General features: G+C 41.7%; 1 protein-coding gene across 3 annotated transcripts in view; it reads left to right on the top strand.

Moving 5' to 3' along the window:
* Window positions 1–1,269: 1,269 nt before the first annotated feature.
* The window catches only part of MOCS1 (molybdenum cofactor synthesis 1), a 43,665-nt gene continuing 22,549 nt past the window's right edge, over window positions 1,270–22,385 (top strand). The window contains exon 1 of one of the 3 annotated variants that reach the window (XM_072642011.1): window positions 1,270–1,473. In XM_072642011.1, coding sequence (XP_072498112.1) covers window positions 1,351–1,473 — 123 coding nt within the window. In that variant the 5' untranslated portion in view covers window positions 1,270–1,350. The remainder of the gene's footprint in view (window positions 1,474–22,385) is intronic. The other 2 variants (XM_072642010.1, XM_072642009.1) reach the window with 2 other exon arrangements.

Below are 22,385 nucleotides of genomic sequence, written 5' to 3'. Positions count from 1 at the left end.
CTAACAGGGTTAAGTAACTTGCTTGAGGTCACAGGCTAGATTTGAGCTTTGATCTTTCTGACTCTAGGCCGGGGCCTCTATCCACTGTGCCAACTAGCTACCTGTGGGGATTAATATAGAGAATCAATTAAGAATAAAAGGACTGCCTTGGTGCAGCAAGGGTTCCTTTGATATTGGATAAAATGAATTTGTTACGTAACCAATCAGCATAGTCATGAGACTTCTTCCAGATTCATCAGAGGAAGGGAAAGTGGGAGTAATGCATTCTTTTATCTGTGTTCTCTTTGCTTAGCAAAACAGTTGGCACATAGTAGGTGTTTAATAAATGTTTATTCATAGGATTTCACTCAAAGTCAGAGTTTGATAAGACCTTAGCCTAAAATGGCCAAGATCAACCTGAAGAATATCTGGCCACTGGGCTCAGATGGCTTTGGAGGAGAAGTGAGACTGGTGACCTTGCACAGCCCTCCCCTCACTCAAATCCAAATCAAGTGCAAATCATGTCATCATCTTGATGTCATGGTCCTCTTGGAGAACAGAAGGACAAACACAACACAACAAAGACTGATAGAGCTCATCTCACCACCACCATCACCACCTCAGAAAAAGAAACTGATTTCTGGGGGTGAAGTGAAACCTTGCCCAATTGGGATCAAAACAAGTAAGTGTCAAAGTCAGTATTCAGATAACATCTTCTGACTACAACGCATTATTATTTCTATTTCCAAGATCCGAAGGTCCTCCAGACAAATTTACCCAATGTTTTAAATCTGGCCAGGGCCAAGGATCTTACTACTGGCATGCCACGTACTGTAGGAAACGCTGATGATACACGTCAAAGCAAAAAGTCAAACAGTCCCTGCCCTCGGGGAGCGTAAATTCTTAGGTAAGTAATTCCGAGAAAGGCTTAGTTTTTAGACTTTCCTCTCTATTTAGGCGTGGGTCACTTTCACCCTGCGTGGGGGTACAGAGCACCCACGTTGTCAGTCTCTGGAGGGGCTGGACAAGCCCTCTGCTGAGCCCAAAGCAAAGTCCTGGGTAGGAATCTATTGATCCAGTCTTCGATGGGAACCAGGCAGAGGAATTATAATCCATAAAGCCTCCTGGTCTCATTTCGGGGTCACGCCTTTAGGACTGAAAAGCTTCCTCCCCTAGCTCGGAGTCTGGGACTACAAGTCCCAGAAGGCCCCGAGGCCCCGACGCCGACCGCTGATTGGCCGCTGAGGCCTCGCCCCTGCCCCGCCCTCCTGGATTGGATCTCTGCGGGGGAGTAGGTACGAATTTAGTTATCTGCGGACGCAGCCGCCGGGAGTCCGGAGTCGGGGCGTGCGCGGGCGGCTTTCCGGCCCCATGGCTGCCTGGCCGGCGTCCCGGACGCTCAGGGGGCTCCTGCGGGCTGCCGGTCGAGGCTGCAGCTCAGGGGCCCCCGCGACGCTGCCTCGCAGTGGGGAGCCGGCTCTGCAGGAAAGCCAGGTGAGCGAGCCGCCCCTGGGCACCCAAACTTCCCCCGGGGTGCTGGTAGCCCGGGCCTTCCGGAGGGATGCCCCCACCACGCCCGGCGCCACCTGCGCCTGCCCTCGTGTGCCTCCTGTGGGCACCCCCAAGCGCTTAGGGCATGGTGGGGCGTCAGGACGGGGTGGGTGCGTGCCGCGGAGGTAAGGAGGGGGCTCCCCGGGGCTAAGGAGGGGGCTCCCCGGGGCTCTGCACACCCGAGGCCTGCGGGGGCATTGACTCTGGCCCAAAGGGCATCCCCCTGTGCTCTGTCCCTGCCCCGTCCAAGCCTGCTCAGCCGTCTGTACCTGGGATAAGGCGTGTGCAGATGCTGCTGGTTTCCCGGGATTCTGCGTGGCTGGGGTGTTAGAGCCCTCGTGAACAGGGCAGGGTGCTGGACTGTGTCCCCGTTTCGCTGAGGCACGAGTCTAGCACGTTGTCACAAGTACTTCCCTCTGCCCCTTGGCCCTTCTCCCCTGGGAGGGAAGAGGGTCCAGGCTGCTCTGCTTAAAGAGCCCATGTGGAGTCCTGCCGTGACTGGAGTTCCCCATTGCCAAGCACTCTTCTGATCAGATAAAGGGCTGAGGATGGTGTTAGGTAGGATTTGTTTTAAGTTTACCGAAAAAGTTTATCAGGTAGGCAATGAAGGGAAAAAATTTGTCAGGGTTTTTTCTCTGGTGAGAACACCTTCTTGTTTGAGGGTGGTTTGTTATGGAGAGGCCCTCTTCCCTTGGGTGGGAACATCTCACTTCGGGGTAGGGCCCATACTACCCAGAACTGACTGGATGTGTGTGTTGGTCCTTCGGTGCCAAAGAAGACCACGCCATCAGAGAAGTGATGACATGACTTGCACTTGACTTTGTTCTGAGTGAGGCAGGGCTGTGCAGGTCATCAGCCTCACTTCTCGTCCAGAGCCATCTGACTGGCTATACTTCATCAGAAGGCTAACAGGCCATGGGGCAATGTGTCCATGGGTTCCCTCTCACTTTCTTCAGGGAAAAGAATAAAAGTCCTGAATGAAGTCAGGGAGACTCAACTTCCTGAGTTAAAATCTGGCTTCAGACACTTACTAGCTGTGTGACCCTGGGCAAGTCACTTAACCCTGTTTGCCTCAGTTTCCTCATTTACAAAATGAGCTTGAGAAGGAAATGGCAAACCTCTCCAGAATCTTTGCCAAGAAAACCCCAAATGGGGTCACAAAGATTCAGACACAACTGAAAAAGGTTTTGAACAACAATGACAACAATTTCTATTTCTCATATTATTTAATAAGACAAGATTCTGTCAAGAGTAAATCCAGTAAATCTTTGTTGCTTGTCTTAAGGGATATTATTGAGTCGCTGCTATGGGTAGCTGCTGGCGTGGGAGACACAAGATGAATGAGATATAGTCTCTACCTTCCATGTATTTATAGTATAATAGTAGAGATTTGAGTTAGAAGGGACTTTGGAGATCCTCTGTTTCAACCTCTTGGTTTTTCAGATACAGAAACTAAGTCCCAGAAAGACCATGGGATCCTAGACTTAGGGCTGGAAGGGATGTTCCAGAGGTCATCTAACCCAACTCCCTCATTTTATTGATGTGGAAACTGGCCCAGAAAGTTGATTAACTAATCAATTTACCTGTGTCACAACAGGAAATAAATAGGAGACATAGGGTTTGAACACAGATTCTTTGACTTAGATTCAAAATTCTTTCTACACATTGTTCTGCTTCCTATGTACTTACACCTTATACATTATACATACGCACTTATATTCATGCACTTACATATGTGCTGTTTAGTGTTGCTAGTTATCTTTGTATGCATATGTACACATGCAGTGGGGTTTCAGAGGAGGGAAACATCACTACATGGTTAGGAAAGACTTTTCATCTTTTGTGGCTGTCACTGTAGGTTCCTCTACCTGTGCGTGCCCCACCAAGATGATGGGGACCCTTAGCATTGGGGGAAAAACAGCTGCAGTTAGTCATTTAGTGAACAAAACATTTTTTAAGTTCATACTGTGTGCCAGCTAAACCCCAAAGATAGAAAGGCATGAACATGGTCCCTGACCTCCTCATTTTGTTGGAGGAGACAATATACAAAGAACTATGTATGATCCTGATATATACAGAGTAGCGTATCACAACTGGAAAGGGTCTCCAATGGGCATCTGTTCCAACCCCCTTTTTTGCAGATGAGGAAACCGAGGCCCAGAGGCATGAAGTGACTAACCCTAACCTAGGGTTCACACAGCTAATTAATGAAAAGATTGAGTCTTTAAAAGTTTAGCGTGGAGAATCTGTAACATGGCTACCTTGAGAGTTACCTGTAGCTAGCAGACAGATTAAAACAGACCAATGAGGCTTGTTTGTCTTTAAAAGAAAGAAGCCCCCTTTGTAGTGTGTGTACAGAAGCTTCTTACATACATAAATTCTTGGGTGGGTATTGATATATGCTGCCTCAGTCTTTGGGTACATAGCCTCATGGGAGCCCTAAGATCTCCAATGGTGATCTGGGATCTAGAATGCTTGACCCCTGGTCTCTTATTTCAGTGTCTCTTCTCTTTTTGGTTCTTGTGCCCTGGGGGTGCAAACTCAAGGGTTTACACTGCCCAGTCACTGCCTTTTGGACATCACACTCCCTGATCTGGGCCTGATGGCTTTGCAGCCAGAAGGAATTTTAGGAAAGTGTGAAAAATGCCAGAATGGAGTATTTATGCATGTATAACTCACAATATGAGCACATAGGTTTTTGTTAGGGTGGGAGCTACCACAGTGGAATTATTGGGAGATGGAAAGAAAAAGACACCAAGTGGTTCAAAGTGACATTTTAGCCATGTGGGCTTAGATTTTGTTATTTTTCTTTGGGGTAGGGGAGGAATGTTTGCTGTCGTGTATATGTGTGTGTGTGTGTGTGTGTGTGTGTGTCTCTCTCTCTCTCTGTCTCTGTCTTTCTCTTCCCCTCTCTCTCTCTCTTTGTCTGTCTGTGTCTCTCTGTCTCTGTCTCTGTCTCTGTCTCTGTCTCTGTCTCTCTCTCTCTCTCTCTCTCTCTCTCTGTCTCTGTCTCTGTCTCTGTCTCTGTCTCTCTCTGTCTCTCTCTCCCTCTCTCTATCTCTCTGTCTCTCTCAGAAGGGGAAGTTTATCTGGGGCATTTGTGCCAGAGTTTAGAGGAGTGCAGAATCTGGATAAATCGTAAGTTGTACCCCTAAAGTGAAATCTCCCTGGCCCTCCCGGCCTTTCAGTATTGCTTTACTCCCTTCCTGCTGAATCATTCCCCTTGGCTTTCATATCTTTTTCAGTTTCTGGTTTCTTAGTTTTCACTTTCTCATCCCCTCCACCCCGTTAAAATGTCTACCCTTAGTTACTTAGTCTGTCCTTGAGGGTGGGGCCAGGAGTGGCATATGTAGGCCCTGGGGGAGGTAGAAGACTAGGATGGCAGTTTTAAGGGGAAAAAAGGAAAAAAAACAAACAAACAAACCCAAACCCTGGTATAAACATTAATTTCCTAGATATCTGACCTCTTGGATCTTTGGCCTGAGTTGTTCAGACTATGGTCAGGAATTTGAAACTGAGGGCTCAGGAGGGAGAAATATGGGCATGTGTCCAGGCTAACACTGGCTTCTTCACCCTGCCTGGAGTTCAAGCCCTGGGGATTCCCATGAGTTGAGTGAAGTTAGGTTTCCTGTAGTTAACTGCAGACGTTGAGGAGGCGGAAGGGATAGAGGGCCCAGAATTTAGAGTAGTTCTTAACTTGGAGGCTCAATGAACTTGCTTTTAAGGTATAAATATAGGTAATCATATTTTAATATAATTAAAATTTCTTTTGTTATACTATGTGCTTTGTGCTTATAAAAACATTCTCAGAAGGGGTCACTAGGCATCACCAGACTGTCCAAGGGGTTCATGTCACAAAAAGGTTAAGAACTCCTGAGTTAGAGGGTGGTAACATTACTTGAAAATTTCAGCTGTCCTGAACAATGACAGATTAATGCCTAATTGACTATAATCATTTAAAATTGGGAGTTACCAGATGGTGGGCTGGGGTAAACACCCTTCACCATCCTGTTCTTCTTAGTTCCTGATTCATTGATGAGGTCTTTGCTTCATTTGAGTCTTGTCTTGGTGGCTCTGGTGGAATGAAAAAGGAGAATCTAAAGGGTGGGGGAGGCAGCCTGATTTCCCCCTTCAGTTGTCTAGGGCTCCCCAGTAACCCATACCCTACCACCTCCAAAAGAAGATACCTTTATTAGATATGTCATCTAATCTTATAAACCCTTATTGTCTCCATGACATAGGTACAGTGTCACACATTCAACATATATTTATTAAGTGCATACTGTATACAGAATACTGTGTTTATCATGGAAAGTGCTACAAAATTTAGAGAATACTTAGTCCCTATCCTTGTAAAATTCATGGTCTGGCAAAAAGATTAGTCACACAGATAGCCAAATTAATACATGCTGATCAGTTATTCAACAAGCATGTAGTATTACCTATATTCCAGATAAAAAACAGCAGAGAGTATTGGAGAGCCAGCTTCAAAGTTGGAAAGACCTGGGTCCAAGTCTGTTGTTCAGTTGTGTCCAACTCTTTGTGACCCTCTGGACTATAACACAGCAGTGCTGTCCTTGGGGTTTTCTTGACAAGAATACTGGAGTGGTTTGCCTCTTCCTTCTCCAGTTGGTTAAAGCAAACAGAGGTTAAATGACTTGCCTAGGGTCACACAGCTAGTAAGCATCTGAAGCTGGATCTGAACTCTGGAGTCTTCCTGACTCCAGGCCCACTGCTTTTTCCACTGAACCACCTAGCTGCCCCCTGGGCTTCAAGTCTACTTTTGACATATATTGTCAGGACCAGGCAATTAACCTTGCAGTGCCTTGGCAACTTTTAAGACTACCAATTGAAGAGTAAAAGTCCAGGAGGGGTCATTCCCTACCAATGAGACCACCAATCCTGTCTCCTCCCTCTTACCTCCCTCTCCACAACCCCCAAAATGGCCAGGTACAGGCACTGGATACTGAATGGTGCAGACGGATCAGAATTGGTGCCTTCCTCCCTCCAGAGGGCATTAAAGGTCATGCCAACAGAAAAACCCCAATCCCTCCATGACTGATGAATCCCTGAGGTATAGTCATTTGGTAACAAAGAGATGCATTCATATCTGCCTTGTTCTGGATTGGAACATCTGTAAAGCGTGCTGGAATAGCTTCTTTACACTGTAATAAGTCATTCAAGGACAGCCCGGGGCAAAGCTTGATTGAACACCCCATATACTCCTACTTATCCTTATTGCCAGGAAGTAGAATGGAGTACATTAGGAGCAGAGCGTAGGTAAGAGTCTGCGGGAAGGGTTAGGCACCAGCCTTGTACAAAGATAATTTCATTATTATTCATCTCCACTTACCCCTAGGAGCAAGGATTAGACTCAACTATTATGGGGTTCAGAACAGAAGAGAAAATGTCTGGAAAGAGGCCACATAGAGTACCAGAAACCTATCCTTGGGTCATCCACTGCATCCTGAGCCATCTGCAGTCATCTTAACTTTTGTCCTGCCACTGGACTTTGATGACTCTGGAAGAGAGTGTGAGGCTGATGACTGTGCAACTCTGCCTTACTTAAATCCAATTTATGTACAAGTTGAGACACCGCCTGTGATGTCATTGATCCTTTTCAAAAACAAAGGACAAACGACAGAATCAGGAAATATGATGGGGACAGAGCCAGGAACATGCTATGAGGCACTGAGGAAAAGACAGTCTAGATTAGGCGGTCAGTCAGTTAGCATTTATTCAGCCTTACTATGTGGTCCCTGTCGTCAAGGGTCTCACCTTCTAATGGGGTAGATCACACCAAAACAATGATATGCCTCCATGATGTCTCCAGTGTAAATGGAACATAATCTCAGAGTGAAGATGCTTAGCAGTGGTGGGGAGCAGGAAAGGTCTCTTACAGATAACAAGATTTGATTGAGCCTTGAAGGAAGCCTGAGTATCCAAGAGGTAAAGGGAAGGGAGGGAATTCCAGGTGGACAGCCAGTGAAATGGAGTCAGAAAATGGAGGAATCCCAAGAAGGCCAGTGGCAATGGATCATATGATACGTGGAGAGGAATAATGTATAAAAAAATCCTGGAATTATAGCAAGGGGCTTGGTTGTGAAAGGTTTCAGAAACCAAATAGGATTTTCTGTTTGATACTAGAGGTAATAGAAAGCCATTGGAGTTTATTGAGTTGAGGGGAGGGAGGTAACATGGTCACATTGGCAGGAAGGTTACTTTGGGAGCTGAGTAGAGAAATGGACTGATGCAAGGAGGGAACTGAGGCAGAGAGAGCAACTGGAAGACATTCCAGGAGTCCAAGAACCTAAGGCCCTATATGTTCTGCCCCATAGCCTGACCTCAGGGTTATGACAGATCTGGGGTGGGGTTCCATCTTTTGCCTACTCCCTGTGTTCCATATCCTTTTACATCTGAAATCTCACCAATTCCTTTAGCCTTCTGCCTGCCTCTCCCTCCCCTCCCTCCCTAGGCTCTTTTCTTGTCTTGACACCCCCTTCAGCACAGAAGCTTAGTCAGAGACAGTAGTTAGGGAGTGGGGAAAGTGAGCTTGAGTTTCCACAATTAGGAATAAACCCTTCTCTTCTGGAAGGAGAAACAAGAATGGGGTGATACAGGTTTCTTACCTACTGGTTCTCTTTCCTCTTCCTTCTTAGCATTAGTATTATTATTACTATTATCTGGCTTTGATATCCCCTTCATAAAAGAATTTGTCCTTAGTCAAAAGGCTCCACTTGAGGACCTAGAAGGCCACATCTGGCCTTGAAGCTGCAGGTTCCCCAACCCTAGTAGTGTTTTCAAAATGCTTTATATATACCGTATCACTTAATACAGTGGAAAGAGCTCTGTAGTTGGGAATCAGATGGCTTGGGTTTTATTTCTGTTCCTGCCATTGATTGGGAAGTAAACTGAGCCAAGTCATTTAATTTGGGAGCCTCAGATACCCACCTTTAAGGAACAGGTTAATCATCAGTTCAGTTAATTAATTAATAAGCATTTATTAAGCAATCCACTATGAGCTGAGTTATGTGATAGGCAGTGGATGTACAAAGACAGAAGTCCTGCTCTCAGGGAACTCACATTGTAACTGGGAAGACAAGTTGCATATGTATTAATGTAACAAAACAGATGTAAATGTAAGATAACCTTGAGGGGGAGGGGACTAATAGAAGGACCAGGGAGGGTCTCACGTAGAGGGTCTCACTTGAGTTTCATCTCGAAGGAAGTCAGGAATTTGAAAAGGCGAAGGTAAGTGAATGTATTCCAAGCATGGGGGACAACCAGAGCACAGACCCAGAGAAGACATGGAATGTTGTGTGTAGGTTGGTAGACTGGGCCATGGAATGTGTGGAGGGAAGTAATAATGTTTAATAAATCTGGAAAGGTAGGATGGAGCCTGGTTGCAAAGAGCTCTAAAATGCCAAATGGAAGAGTTTATAGTTGGTCCTAGAGGTCATTGGGAGACCATGGGCTTTATAGAATCCATGGGATTTAGGAAGAATCGCTTTGGCAGCTGTATGGAGGAGGAATGGAATGAAAGAAAGTCCTGAGGCTAGGAGACCAATTTGGAAACTCTTGCAATAATCCAGGCAAGGAATAATTAGGGCCATAACTAGAGTGGTAACCCTGCTAATGGAGAGAAGGGCATGTGTTGAGAGATATAGAGGAGGTTAAAAAAAAGGAAAGATTATTTTTGGAATTTATTAAGTGTTTACAATATTCAAAGTGTTGTGCTAGTTACTGGAGAGGAGAGATATTCGACCTTGTTTTCTTCTTAAATTCTGAGCATAAACATCAAATAAAGAGGGTATTTCCAAGAGTTTAAAAGAAGAGAATTATGTTTGAATTCTGTAGATTTCTGCTTTGTACAGCTTGGTTTTTTTTTTTTTTAATGTATTCAACAGGTAACTTTCAAAGTTATTTTATCTGATTTTTTCTGGACTCCTTTTTCTGCTCTTCTGTGCACTTATAAAATAAAAACTGCTTCAGTTACCCTATATTCTTTATTTTCTTTTTTGTTTACTTATCCCTGTTCCTTCTCTCTTTCCCACTCCATTCCAATTGGAAAAAAAAGAAAATCAGAGTCCTTGTTACGAATGTGTTTAGCAAAGTAAAACAAATTTCTGCACTGACTGTGTCTGAAAATATATTTCTTATTCTGCATGATGGGATCGTTACCTTTCTCTGTGGATAGGTAGCATGCTTCATTCTTCTCCTCTGGAATTATGGTCAGTCATTTCGTTGATCAAGGTTGTTAGGGCACTAACAGGTTTGCTATTGCAAAAATTGTTCTTTTAGTGAGATCATACAAATGGGAAAGGCACCCACATGTACAAAAATATTTGTAGTAGCTCTTTTTGTGGTGGCCAAGAATTGGAAACTGAGGGGATGCCCATCAACTGGAGAATGGCTGAGCAAGTTGTGGTATGTGAATGTAGTAGAATAGTACTGTGCTATGAGAAATGATGAGCAGGAGGACCTCAGAAAAACCTGAAAACTTAAATGAACTGATGCTGAGTGAGGAGAGCAGAACCAGGAGAACATTGTACACAGTAACAGCCACAACATGCAGTGACTAACTTTAATAGACTTGGCTCTTCTCAGCAATGTGAAGTTCTAAGACAGTTTCAAAAAACTCATCCACATCCAGAGAAAGAATTACAGGCTCTGCATGCAGATTGAAGTATACTATTTGCTCTCTCTATTTTATTTTGTTTCTTCTTTCTTGAAATCCATTCCATTGGTTCTAATTCTTCTTTGCAACCTAACTAATCCGAAAATATGTTTAATGTGAATGAATATAGAGAGAGCCTATATCAGATTGCATGCCATCTTGGGGGGCAGGGGAAGAAAATTTGGAACTCAAAAACTGAATGTTGTAAACTAAAAATAAATAATTTTTTAAAAAAAGAGATTGTTCCCTTAACTCTGATCACTTAATTATAGGTTCATATAATTCTTCCCAATTCTTTCTTTGGTGAAATAATATACTATTGCATTCATATACCATAATCTGCTTAGACACTCCCTGATTAATGTACGTCTTCCTTAGTTTCTGGTTCTTTGTGATAACAAAAAGATCTACCTTAAATATTTTTGACCTTTTCTTCTCTCTTTGATCTCTGTGGGGTATGGACCTCATAGTGGAATCCTCCGTCAAAGGATATGCAGAATTTAGTGACTTTTATGGTATAGGTCCCTGCATTCTTTTAAAAAAGAAACATGAATGGAAGTCGGAATAAGTTTTCTAATTACAGTCAGATAGATGACCAGGGACCAGGGACCTAAGAAAAACAAGCGTGAAAGTGGAAGCAAACAAAAACAAGAAAATGTAAATAAAGCCAGTTTGAAAGCTGGGTGTGTTGACTTTAAGTAATGGTGCCAAACTGACCGTCTTCTCGATTCCGTTCAACTGCTTCTGGTTATATAACGTGGGTTTAGTTGCTAGCACTGTTGACTTTGTAAGACTGTAGTTGCCTTCATATGTTTTAGCCCTTTGGCTCTGCTTTCTTTGCTTGGAATCATATTATGTAAGTTTTGTTATATTTCTGTGAATTCTTCATACTAATTAGTTCTTTGAAAAAAATTATTCCATAGATTTGTGAATTCACTGGTCTAGTTCCCAGCACTGCTGTTCCTCCGTTGCTCCAGTCCTGTCTGATTCTTCGTGACCCCATTTGGGGTTTTCTTGGCAGAGATATTGAAGTAGTTTGCCATTTCCTTCTCCAGTCTATTTTACAAATGAGGAAACTGAGGCAAACAGGCTTAAGCAACTTGCCCAGAGTCACACAGCTAGTAAGTGTCTGAGGCCAGATTTGAACTCAAATCTTCCTGACTCCAGCCCTGGTAGCATCTAGTTGTCCCTTATAAGCAGGGGATGTGCTAGTAAATATTTAACAACTGGCTCTCTGAAAAGAATATAAGCACAATAAACTTTTAAGTTTAATGCAAATTATTAACATTTTCCCATTACTTTCTTGAGACTAGATTTTCAACAAAACAATAATTCAAGCCCTGATTTATAACCTTTACTGATGTCTAAGGTATAAATTTAACAGTCAGGTCACAGCACACCCCTGGTTACAGGGAAGGTGAGTGGAGCCACAAGGGAGTGGATTGGGACACCCTTTCCTGAAGTAGTGGCGGTATTATTTCATCCAGTGCATCGTTGTCTCTGATCCAGGTGGCATTAAGAAGATTATAGGAAGGGGAGACAAGTGAAGCATGCTAGAGCAATCAGCCAGATATAGTCAGCCACACATAGGAAATTCACCAATTAGGACTTAACACCCACCCTGGAGTCAGGAGGACTTGAGTATAAATCTAGCTTTTGACACTTGACACTTAATAGCTGTGTGACCCTGGGCAAGTCACTTAACCCAGATTGCCATGCCAAAAGAGAAAAAAAAGGAATGTCAGAGACTTAAGTCCACCACTATGTTGTGTGTAGTTCCCATAGCAGGAGAACTGGTGAAGAGATGGTCATGAAGTGAAGTAGGGGGCCTTAGATGCCAGGATTAGGCATTTATACTTTATTTGATGGGCAGTGGGGAGCCCATTCATTGTTTGGACTTTGATGGCTCAGAGTGAATGTAAATAGCAATTGTTTCTGTTCTCTGAGGATCTTCCCCTCCCAGACTGATTCTTTTGTGAAAGCAAACTGGACCTTTTTTTGCCTCAATTCTTACCTAGCCTTTAACTAGTGAATGGACATTGCCTGAGACAGACTGAGACCTGGGAAAGACCTTAGATTAAAAAGGCCAAGGTCTCCCACTGCATTCAGAGCCATCACCAGTCGTCCTGACCTATGTCTTGCCACTGAACCCAGATGACTCTGGAGGACACAGTGAGGCTGATGACTCCACACAGCTCTGCCTCGCTTAAATCCAATTCACTTGCTAGTCAAGACATCATTTTTCTGATGTCATGGTCCTCTTTGAGAATGAAGGACAAGCAATAAGTGCGAAGCCATTGATTTGGGCAGTAAAGAAGTCATGTAATACTTGTGTTCCCTATCTCATTGTTCCTGTGCTAAAGGATTTATGAGACAATGGGTATAAGAGCCCTCTGAAGTTGTAAACTACAGGGCGACTGGGTGGAACAGTGGATAACGATGAGTTCAAATCTGACCTCAGACACTTACTAGGTGGGTAACCTTGGACAAGTCATTTCACCCTGTTTGTCTCAGTTTCCTCATCTGTAAAATGTGATGGAGAAGGAAATGGCATCATACTCCAGCATCTCCATCAGGAAAGCCCCAAATGGGGTCATGAAGAATTGGACACAACAACAAGTTGTAAATATTAGTACTTCAAGGACGTGTGATTTCTTAAGTGGGCATATTCATTTCGTCAATGCAGATAACAACCCTTCTACAAGGTGGTAGATAATTTTGGTAAATTACTGTGTCCTCTTACTACTATAAGAATTATAGAAGTGTTGTAGAAATAATAATTGTATAATAATTATAGAAATAATAATAAAATAGAAAAGTAATGAAAAATAATAATTATATTCAGTAGAGTAATGGGCTTTGAATCAGGAAGGAGGTAGAGTGATACAGTAGAAAGAGAACTGGCTGTGGAGGCAGAGGACCTGAGCTCAAATCCTACCTCTGAACTCTAAGCCCTTTGTGTGATCTTGGGTAAATCGCTTCAACCCCTGGATCTCAGTTTCTCCATTTGCGAAATGATGGGGTTAGACTAGATGACATCTGAGGTCTACTCTGGACCTATAATCCTTTGAAGTGAGGTCAGATCCTCCCATTAATAGTTAGTGAGTGAAGTCAAATAACCTCTCAGTGTCTCAGACAACTATTTAGGACTTAAGTAGATATTTCATGGTCTGCTTGCAATCTGCGTTGGTGGAGAGAATTTATGTACTGGGGGCTTCTGTACAGATGAAATTTTATATTCTTTAGGGATTCATTTAATTGGAAAAATAATAACTCAGCCTCATAGCATGTCTTAGCAATTATGTAGCCTAACCTCCTGGTTTTGTTTGGTTTTGTTTTCAGTTAATTGGAACTTGTAAAACACATTTCTCACATGCAGTCTTGTGAGGTCAGTAGCGTATTAGCATTCCCTCTTAAATATATGAGTAACTTGAGACCCAGAGAGGTTAAGTGAGTTGCCCATGGTCACACAGCATACAGTGGAAAGAGCGTTAGCTTTTCAGACATAGGAGTTAGTTTCAAATCCTGCCTGTTATTTATTGTCTATATGACCTTGGGTAAGGCCTCTAACATCCTTGCCCCTCAGTTCTTCATCTATAAAATAAAGGAGATAAGCTATGCAGTTTTCAAGTTCCCTTCTGGCTCTAAATCTGATTACATTATCTCATGTTCACAATGTCTCTGGACCCTAAATCATGTGATCTTTACATTATACTCTGAAAATATGACCCGCCTACTTGTATGGATCAGCAAAGTGTGGCATGGAGCAGGGAAGGGTAAAATGTTACTCAGTTTGTTACCTGAGCTCTGGGCTTCGGTTTCCCATTCTGTAATATAAGGAGAATGGCCTATGGTCTTAACTCTACCCTTCCAGGTTAACATGAGACCATAAGTGTGAAAATGCTTGGACATGTCAGTGGTGCTTAGCCACCTGTAAAGGATGATAAAGTGCCTTCCCCTCTAAGATTGCCTTCCACTTTTCCTTGTTATTGTTGAATTGTTCAGTTGTGTCTGACTCGTCATGACCCCATTTGGGGTTTTATTGACAAGATGCTAGAGTGGTTTACCATTCCCATCTCCAGCTCATTTTTACAGATGAGAAAACTGGGGCAAACAGGGTGGAGTGACTTGCCTGGGGTCACACAGCCAGTAAGTGTCTGAGGTTGGATTTGAACTCAGGAAGATGAGTCCTTCTGACTCCAGGCCCAGCACTCTGTGTACTATGGTGCCACCTAGATGTCTCTTCCACTTATTCTATGTTTTTGCATGCCCATATTTATTTACATGTTTTCTACATAATTAGAATATAACCTTCTTGAAGGCAGGGGCTGGTTTTTCCTTTCTTTACATCCCCAGTTACATGTAAAGACATTTCTCAGCATTCATTTTTTGAAAGATTTTGAGTTCCCTCTGTGGACCTGTAAGTTTGGTTAAAAGAGTCAAACAGGCTAGGTGATATATAAATTCATGTTGTTTTTTCCCTTAAGCTAGCGGACTTTGGACGTACATGGAATCAGAGCTTTAATTCTGACTTATATAAGTAAATCGAGGAAGTCCTTTATATTCTTAGAGCAATCCTGACTCAGGATGTCTGTGTCCCTCAAAAGTTAGAGCTTTCATATGTTTTTAACCATAGTATGAGAAAGGAAGTTTCTTAATTGAATAGGTTGTCAATGCAGTAAGACAAGAGAGTTGACAAAGCATCCGTTGAAATTACAACCCCAGGGAATGTATGTTTCCCTTCCATAGCATACATCCATAGGATACCAAGATAAGAAAAGTTCCACCATTCAAGACAGTGTCTGGTCCCAAGCATACTGTCCTTAGTGGTCACAAACAGGAACAATGCTCCCGATCAGCCTCAGTTGCTGACATAGGAAAGGGTATTTTGAGTTGACTCAGGGGACGAAGAAAAGTGTGTCTTTGTTTAGTTCAGGTTTTGGCCCTTATTGGGGTTCAGATTATCTTAAATGATTATCATTTCCTCCTTTGGTCAAAGGTAAGCTGAAACTGAGGCTTGTACACCAAGGAAGGAATGGAAAAAAAAAAAAAACTCACTCTTCTTCAGGGAATGGGAAGGGAAGTTCTAATAATTGTTCCTTTGTTGACCAGGAAGATGTACTCTTCTGTGCCCAGGGAGTGGGCCCCTGTAGGCCAAGGGAAAACAACCATGGACAGCATCATTTTGTTTAACAATGTGGTAGAGCATTTGTGGACCAATGCCAAACTTAGTCGGGCCCTCTGGTAAGATTAGAGCAAGGATAGCCCACCAGGATGAACCCAGATTGTGTAGTTACACAGGGCTGGGTCAGGGTTCCCTACAAGAGTTCCAGAGGAGGGATTAGATAAATAGCAGAAAGTGGCAGGAGGAGCAGTGGAGGCCTGGGGTGCCTTTAAAAAGACAGGGTCCTGAGAACTATCCTAATCTAGGCAGATTTGGTTTTTTCCCAACCAATTCCTGAAGTCAGAGACCCTGAGGAGCAGGTGAAATTATTTGTCAGACAATCTGCCTCATGGGATGAGTGGAGAGATGGGAGGAATTGCTCTTTCCTTGTGGTTGGACATCCCCAGAGATGGGCAGCCACTACAGGACAATTGCAGACAAGCAAAAGGGGCAGGCTGCAAGGGGGATCCAGGTAGGGAGCGTAATGGGAGTATAGAGCAACCAAGCAAAAGTGAGCTAAGCTACCAAAAGCTGTAGGTAACCAATCTTGTGTATATAAGGGGCTCAGGTGGGGAGGGAGTTTTACTTCGTGCAGGCCTAGTCCGCACAGGAAAACTGTCTACGTCTGATGTCATCTTTTTCAGGTCCCTTCAGAACCAGAGGGCAAGGTCTCCTCTGGGCTCAGATGTCCGCTCGGGAGCAAGGGCAATCTTTAGATGTGACCGACGGATCCAAGAGTCCATATCTACAAGTTGGCAGCTATGGGAATAGTCAGATAGATCTGACAGGGGCTCCCAGAAGACATATGAGTTGATCATTGAGAAGAAACAGCATAACATAGGTCCTTGGCTAAAGGCACATAGAGATGGTTCAGTTTCCCAGCCATGCAGGGCTAAGTTCAAACAATACAAGTTTTTCTCACAATTCACAAAATTGTATAATTAAATACGTTGTCTGGTATAAATTAAACTTTTTGAGAGGGAAGATTTATATGTCACCAAGATAACCCAGAAAACTTAAACATGAATCATACAATCATTATTATCATTATTGTCAATGTTAATTAACATTAATCATTATTATCAATGTTAATTAACATTAAATTCCTTGTGTCTCACTAACCTATTCCCAGTATCCATTTAAGCAATACCTTTTGAATTCCAGATATCTCATGTAGTTACCTGGTCCCTAGATATCCTTTCTTGGATGATAAGTTTTATTCTCAGGACAGTTCTTAAAGGGAGTTTTGCTTCTTTGGTTCAGACCTAGAAGTTTCCAGATAATTCTGATTTAGTATAAATTACTACAATCACTTAAATTTGGTTCTCTATTTTTGAAACTTCAGAGAATTTCAGTTTATATATGCTGCTTAAATCTTATGCCCAGTATAAGAATTTTTTAAACCATGAGGGTCTAACCATAAAATGAGCTCTTCTGCCTTTTAAAATTATCAGACAGATCCTTTAATAAAGGAGAAATAATTTCACTTACCTTTGCCACTATACTATACAATTTTTATGTAAAAATCCACATTTGAGATCTTATTGCCAAGACATGCTTACAGCTTGAATTTTCATGACAGATAAATTTTGGAAGCCAATCATATACATCTGTATGTAATTCTTAGAGGAATCAGTCCAATCCTGTTGCTTTTCTCAAAATTTGCCATCCTCTTTAGTTAGACATCTATCACGTTACATCTTTGTCTTATCACTTTGTCTAATCATTTCCTTCTTTAGAGGATGTTATCTCTGTATTTATTTGGCCATGATTACAGATTAACATTGTAAGCTATTTGTTCTTGCATCCTATTACAGTGACTCAGAAATGTTCTAGTTTCCCTCTATTATTTAGTAGATTTAGTATTGTACTTATGGAACTTCTTGATTATAGAAATTTGCTATAAACACAAAGGAAAGATAATATCATGACAGAAGGGGAGAAAAAAAGCTTCCTTAGCTCTATTTGATTCAGGCACGAGTCACATTTGACAGCCAATCATGTAGTTACTAGATGTTAAAAGCAGGGCTCGGGATTAATCAGGTGGGGAATTTTCCTTTTCAGAAAGGAAATAGCACAATTGGGAAATAGAGTCAGGAAAATCCTATCGAGGCTGTGTCCACAGTTGTCCTCAAAATTCTCCTGAGGCACAGACATCCACCTTCAGCAGTTCTCAGCCAGCAGCACACGCCATTCTACTACCAGCTTCATGGCAATTCAGATAACTGTCCCTGTAATCAAAGCTCAAGATAATAGTAAATTGCAGTCCCATAAAGTCTTGAACAGCAAGTTTCAATAATCAGAGCTTCAGGTGAGTTTAGCTCTTAAGGATCACATATCCTAGATAATAAGATTTTAATCTTACACTGGCAATCGTAAGATTGATCACAGAAAAATACGACTGCTCTCATAATCCCTTTAAACAAGGTGAGTCTTAAACAGTTTACAGAAATTTCTCCACGTGTTCTAATTTGAGATTAAAAATGTTGGATTTTCCATTAAGACAACACAAAATAGCTCATAGATTACTACTCTTCACGAACATAACTGTCTGTACTGGAATTCCATTCCTTAAACAAAGCAAGAGGTTCCAACTTTAACCTCACAAGTTGATGGATTTATGTCCTTGTTTCACAAGTTTGTTTATTCTTCTCTAATTAAACTCCTGGAAGAATGGGATACTTCAGGACTTGAATCTTATACATATGATTTATCTTCTGCTTTACAATTCGTTACATTAATTTAGCAATCAATTATGTTGCAAATGAAAATTTAGTAGGCCTTCTAAAAATCACACAAGATTTTTTTTTCTCTCAAAACATTTCTTCTAAAATATTTCCCCTTCTTTTAAAACAGTTTAAAATGTATCCTGATGTTAAGAGGAATGATCACAAAACTTCTCTGGAGGAAAATTTGTTGGAAACTTTAAAAATGATAGCTCTTTTTTCCACCCTAAAGCAAAATTAAACCTTTAAAATTGGAATTCACTAAAACTAAGTTGATGTAAAATGTCCTTAAGTAACATAAATTCCCAAAGTATTATGACAAACTAAGTTCCTAGTTATTACAGAATTTCTAGGTATCATAAAATTCCTTAGTCAAAAAGGTGTTTGTAATGGAGAAGAAATTAGTTTTTATAAGCCAAGAACATGCCCAGTTAAATTAGCCTTATCACAATAATATGGTTTACCAGGCCTTTGAAAAATTTACTTAGCATCTTTTCTTTCCTTTGTCCTTAAATAATTACATTTTGGAATCTCATAGACAGTGAATGTGGTAGTCTATAAACCTCCAAATTAACACACACACATACATCCACATTCATTTTGCCCAGAGAATCATTCATCATCAATATGTTGAAACTACAAATTTAAACTACCTTATATATTTTCATAATAGCCAAGATTTCAAATGAAAAATCTGCTATTATAGTAAATACCAGTATTATTATTATTACCTGTTCATAACCAAATATGCCTCATTAAAATATTTAAGTTTTCAGATTATCTAATTTTATGACATCCTTTTAAAAGACCAATTCATATACAACAAAAACCAGATTAAAAATTGCTTTTACATCTTTTCTACTTCGCAGTGGTCTCTCAAATTTTACGATCTAAGAGAGTTTTAGAGACAAGTACAATTTAAAAATACAGTAATAACACAAACAATAAACTTCAGATAATATCAATTGCATTTCCAGATTATCACAAATAGTAATTATTGATCTAATTATTACTGTTGGTATTTAAAGTTATCAGGTATGGAACAATTACAGGAAATTAGAAAACTAATAATAATGTTGTGTCTAACATCTGCCAGTCATTGTGTTAAATATTTTACAATCATTATATCATTTCGATCCCATAACAACAACCATTATTACTTTTCCCTTTACAAATCAGGAAACGGGGCAAACAGAGATAAAACACCTTGCCAAAAGTTGATACATTTTGCACCTGGAACAGAGAAGTGTGGAGTTTACCAAGAGCTGAGACTGGTTTCTCACCTCACTAGGCAATGCCAGGGGCTTTTCAGTGGTGATAATTCTTGGTGTCAGGGTTTAGGGAGTGCTGGCTGTGGGTGTGTAATGTTAATGAGAGTTGAAGGTCTTCCCCACCCATTAAGAGGCCTCAGGTGGAGCCCATTAAGGGAAGCTTGCTTAGGGGAGGTTTGCTTGCTTGAAGGCTCTCACAGCTTTTGGTAATAAGGCACTGACGCACTCAGGTTGTGATGTCTTCTGGTTCTGTCTATATTATGAGGTTAGCATTTTGCTTCAGGGCTCGCTCATTGGAAGAGTGTTAGTGTGATTTGACCAGAGGAAACTGGGTAGCCATTAAGGAGCTGCCCAGATTTGAAAACCCAGATGTTGGTGCCTCTCTCTTTGGTACCTGTGTATGTATGTATGTGATGGTCAGACAGTTGGATCTGTCTGTTGATCTCTGCCAATTTCTCAGACAGAAGCCCTTTCTGTTGGTCTTTATGCTATTTTCTCTGTTTGTAATTTCTCTTTGTATTTTCTCTGAAGTTCAGAGTGTTGACTTTTCCCCTAGACTAAGTGAATTTTATGTGTGTGTGTGTGTGTGTGTGTGTGTGTGTGTGTATATATATATATATATATATATGTATATTCAATTAAAGTGATTCTTGACCCTTTTAAAGTTGCTTTCCTTTAAGAGAGCAGATCCAAGAACCTGTACTATCAGGCCACCCTGTGTATGCTAGGGTAGCAAATTACAGGGTCTGACTTGCCCACCTCTTCACTCCCTATAGCTGCAGAATTTCCTCAGTCTGGGGCAGTTTGCAGCTTCTGGGGCAGGATACACAGAATGTATAGAACCTGGGTGCTGTTCCCAAGCTTGGCCTGGAGGGGTGGGCTGCAATGTGCCCAGGGGCACAGGGCCTTTAGGGCCACTGCCAGTCTGTGACTGCTGCCCCTCTCCTCCTTTTGCCATATGGGGAAAGCTGATTTAAGTTTTCCCTACAGTTCTTCAGCATTATCTTCTCCTAATCTGATCTGGAATGAGAGGTGTTGATAAGAATCCTTGTGGCTGTTAAAAATCCCCATACTGAGATACCCGCCACTCTGGAGTGGGAGTGAGGAGTGCTGAGCAGTTAAGTTTTGGAGATGTTTTAGTGTGGAATGAGCTCCTGGAGTTACCTTCAGTCTCAGGAGTTTTCTCCAGCAGTCCCAAAATGATCAGTTTCCAAACTTCTTAATGATTAATCTCAAAACCTCCAGATGTTTTTAGCTGTATCTAACTTTTCACTGTAGCTCCAGTTTGGCCAAACCGGGAACCGCAAGGGAAAGAGTCTTACAGATTTTTTGGTTTGTTTTCCTAGCTGTAGCCCTTAGAAGTTTCTGGCTGCATTTTAAACCTTTCAGGGTTATAGACTCATTCACAGCACACATGATATATATAGATACAGAGACACACACCCGACAGACAGATTGACAGGACAAATACAGACACAAACAGAGCACACAGTTAATGACAGGGAGAGGGGGAATTAGAGGCTTGTTAGCCGCCCCCATCATGAAATGGCTATTATTATTCCAAAGAAAGGGGGCTGGGGAATTTTCCAGGATTCACGATCTGATAGTGTAACTGGATCTTGTGAGACTTCCTCAGAGTGCCCCTGAGGCTGCAGATTAAAGGGATAAATCCAGATGAAATTAAGTTTGAAGATCTGAGTCCTGGTCAAGACTGTAGCCTTTAAGGGAAAGGGAAGGGGATTGTATAGAGTCTTGGAAGTGGTGCTGAAGCAGAAGTAGCTTTGCAAGCTTTCAGGGAAGAGGTTTCTGTCTTTCCTTCTGTCTTTCTCGTATCACCATCTCAGCAAACCAACAATGGAAACATTTCCACTCCTGACTAGGTGTTTTATTGGCCTTTAAACTTCATTTATCTTTAAGATAAAGTAAATTTCCCTGGTCAAAAGGGCTCCATCGTGGTGGCCAACGTAATTTGGGGCTGTCTTTAGTTAACTGATACTAGCACTGGTAATACTTGTGATCAGCAAGTTGGTAATGGCTAGACAAATAAGAGACTGCAGTCTTGTTAGCCGAATTTCTAGTTTTAGTTTCTGATTGACTCATAGCTAATTTTCCTAGATTAATCTTTGCCTTAATCCTAAAAAATGCAGATTGATAGAACACAACTTGATCCCTGCCTCCAGAGCTAGGCTAAAGGGAATTCTGGACTTCAACCAAACTAGTAGGAGTCTGGTGGAAGCTGGGAAAAGGGGAACTTACCCTCTCCCATCAAGATTAAGACTCCAGGAAAAAAGGATCCTGAAGCATCTGAGTCACTTGCGTTGTCAGGGTGATGTGTTGTTTCTCCTACTCTATCAGTTCCATCCGAGACGCCTGTAAATTTGGTTAAAAGAGGCCAACAGGCTAGGTGGTATTCATATTGTTTATTCCCTTAAGCAAATGGACATGTGTGTACATGGAATGAGAGGTTTAATTCTGACTCAGCCTCAGTTGCTGACAAAGGAAGAAGCATTTAGAGTTGACTCAGAGGACAAAGAAAAGCATGTCTGTTTGATTAGTTCAGGCTTTGACCCTTATTGAGGTTCAGATTATCTTAAATGATTATCACCTCTTCTCCTCCCCTCAGCCAAGAGAGGAAGCAATCTGATATAGGTTATACATGTACAATTGTGTAAAATGCTTTCCCACGTTAGTCATGAAAATGAAAAAAGAAATAAAACAAAAGGAAAAAAAAACACCAAAAAAAGTGAAAATAATATGTTTCAATCTACATTCAGACTTCATAGCTCTCTCTCTGAATATGAGTAGCATTTTCCATCGTGACTTTTTGGGAATTGTCTTGGATCATTGTATTGCTGAGAAGAGCTAAACCACTCATAGTTGATCATCATACACTGTTACTGTTACTGTGTGTACAATATTCTCCTGGTTTTGCTCATTTCATTTAACATCAGTTCATGTACATCCATTTATTTTCTGAAATCTGCCTGCTCATCATTTCTTCTAGCACAATTCCATTA

This window comes from Notamacropus eugenii, chromosome 2 (genome assembly GCF_028372415.1).
Source record: "Notamacropus eugenii isolate mMacEug1 chromosome 2, mMacEug1.pri_v2, whole genome shotgun sequence".
Lineage (NCBI taxonomy): Eukaryota > Metazoa > Chordata > Mammalia > Diprotodontia > Macropodidae > Notamacropus > Notamacropus eugenii.
This window is presented reverse-complemented; position numbering and strand designations above follow the sequence as displayed.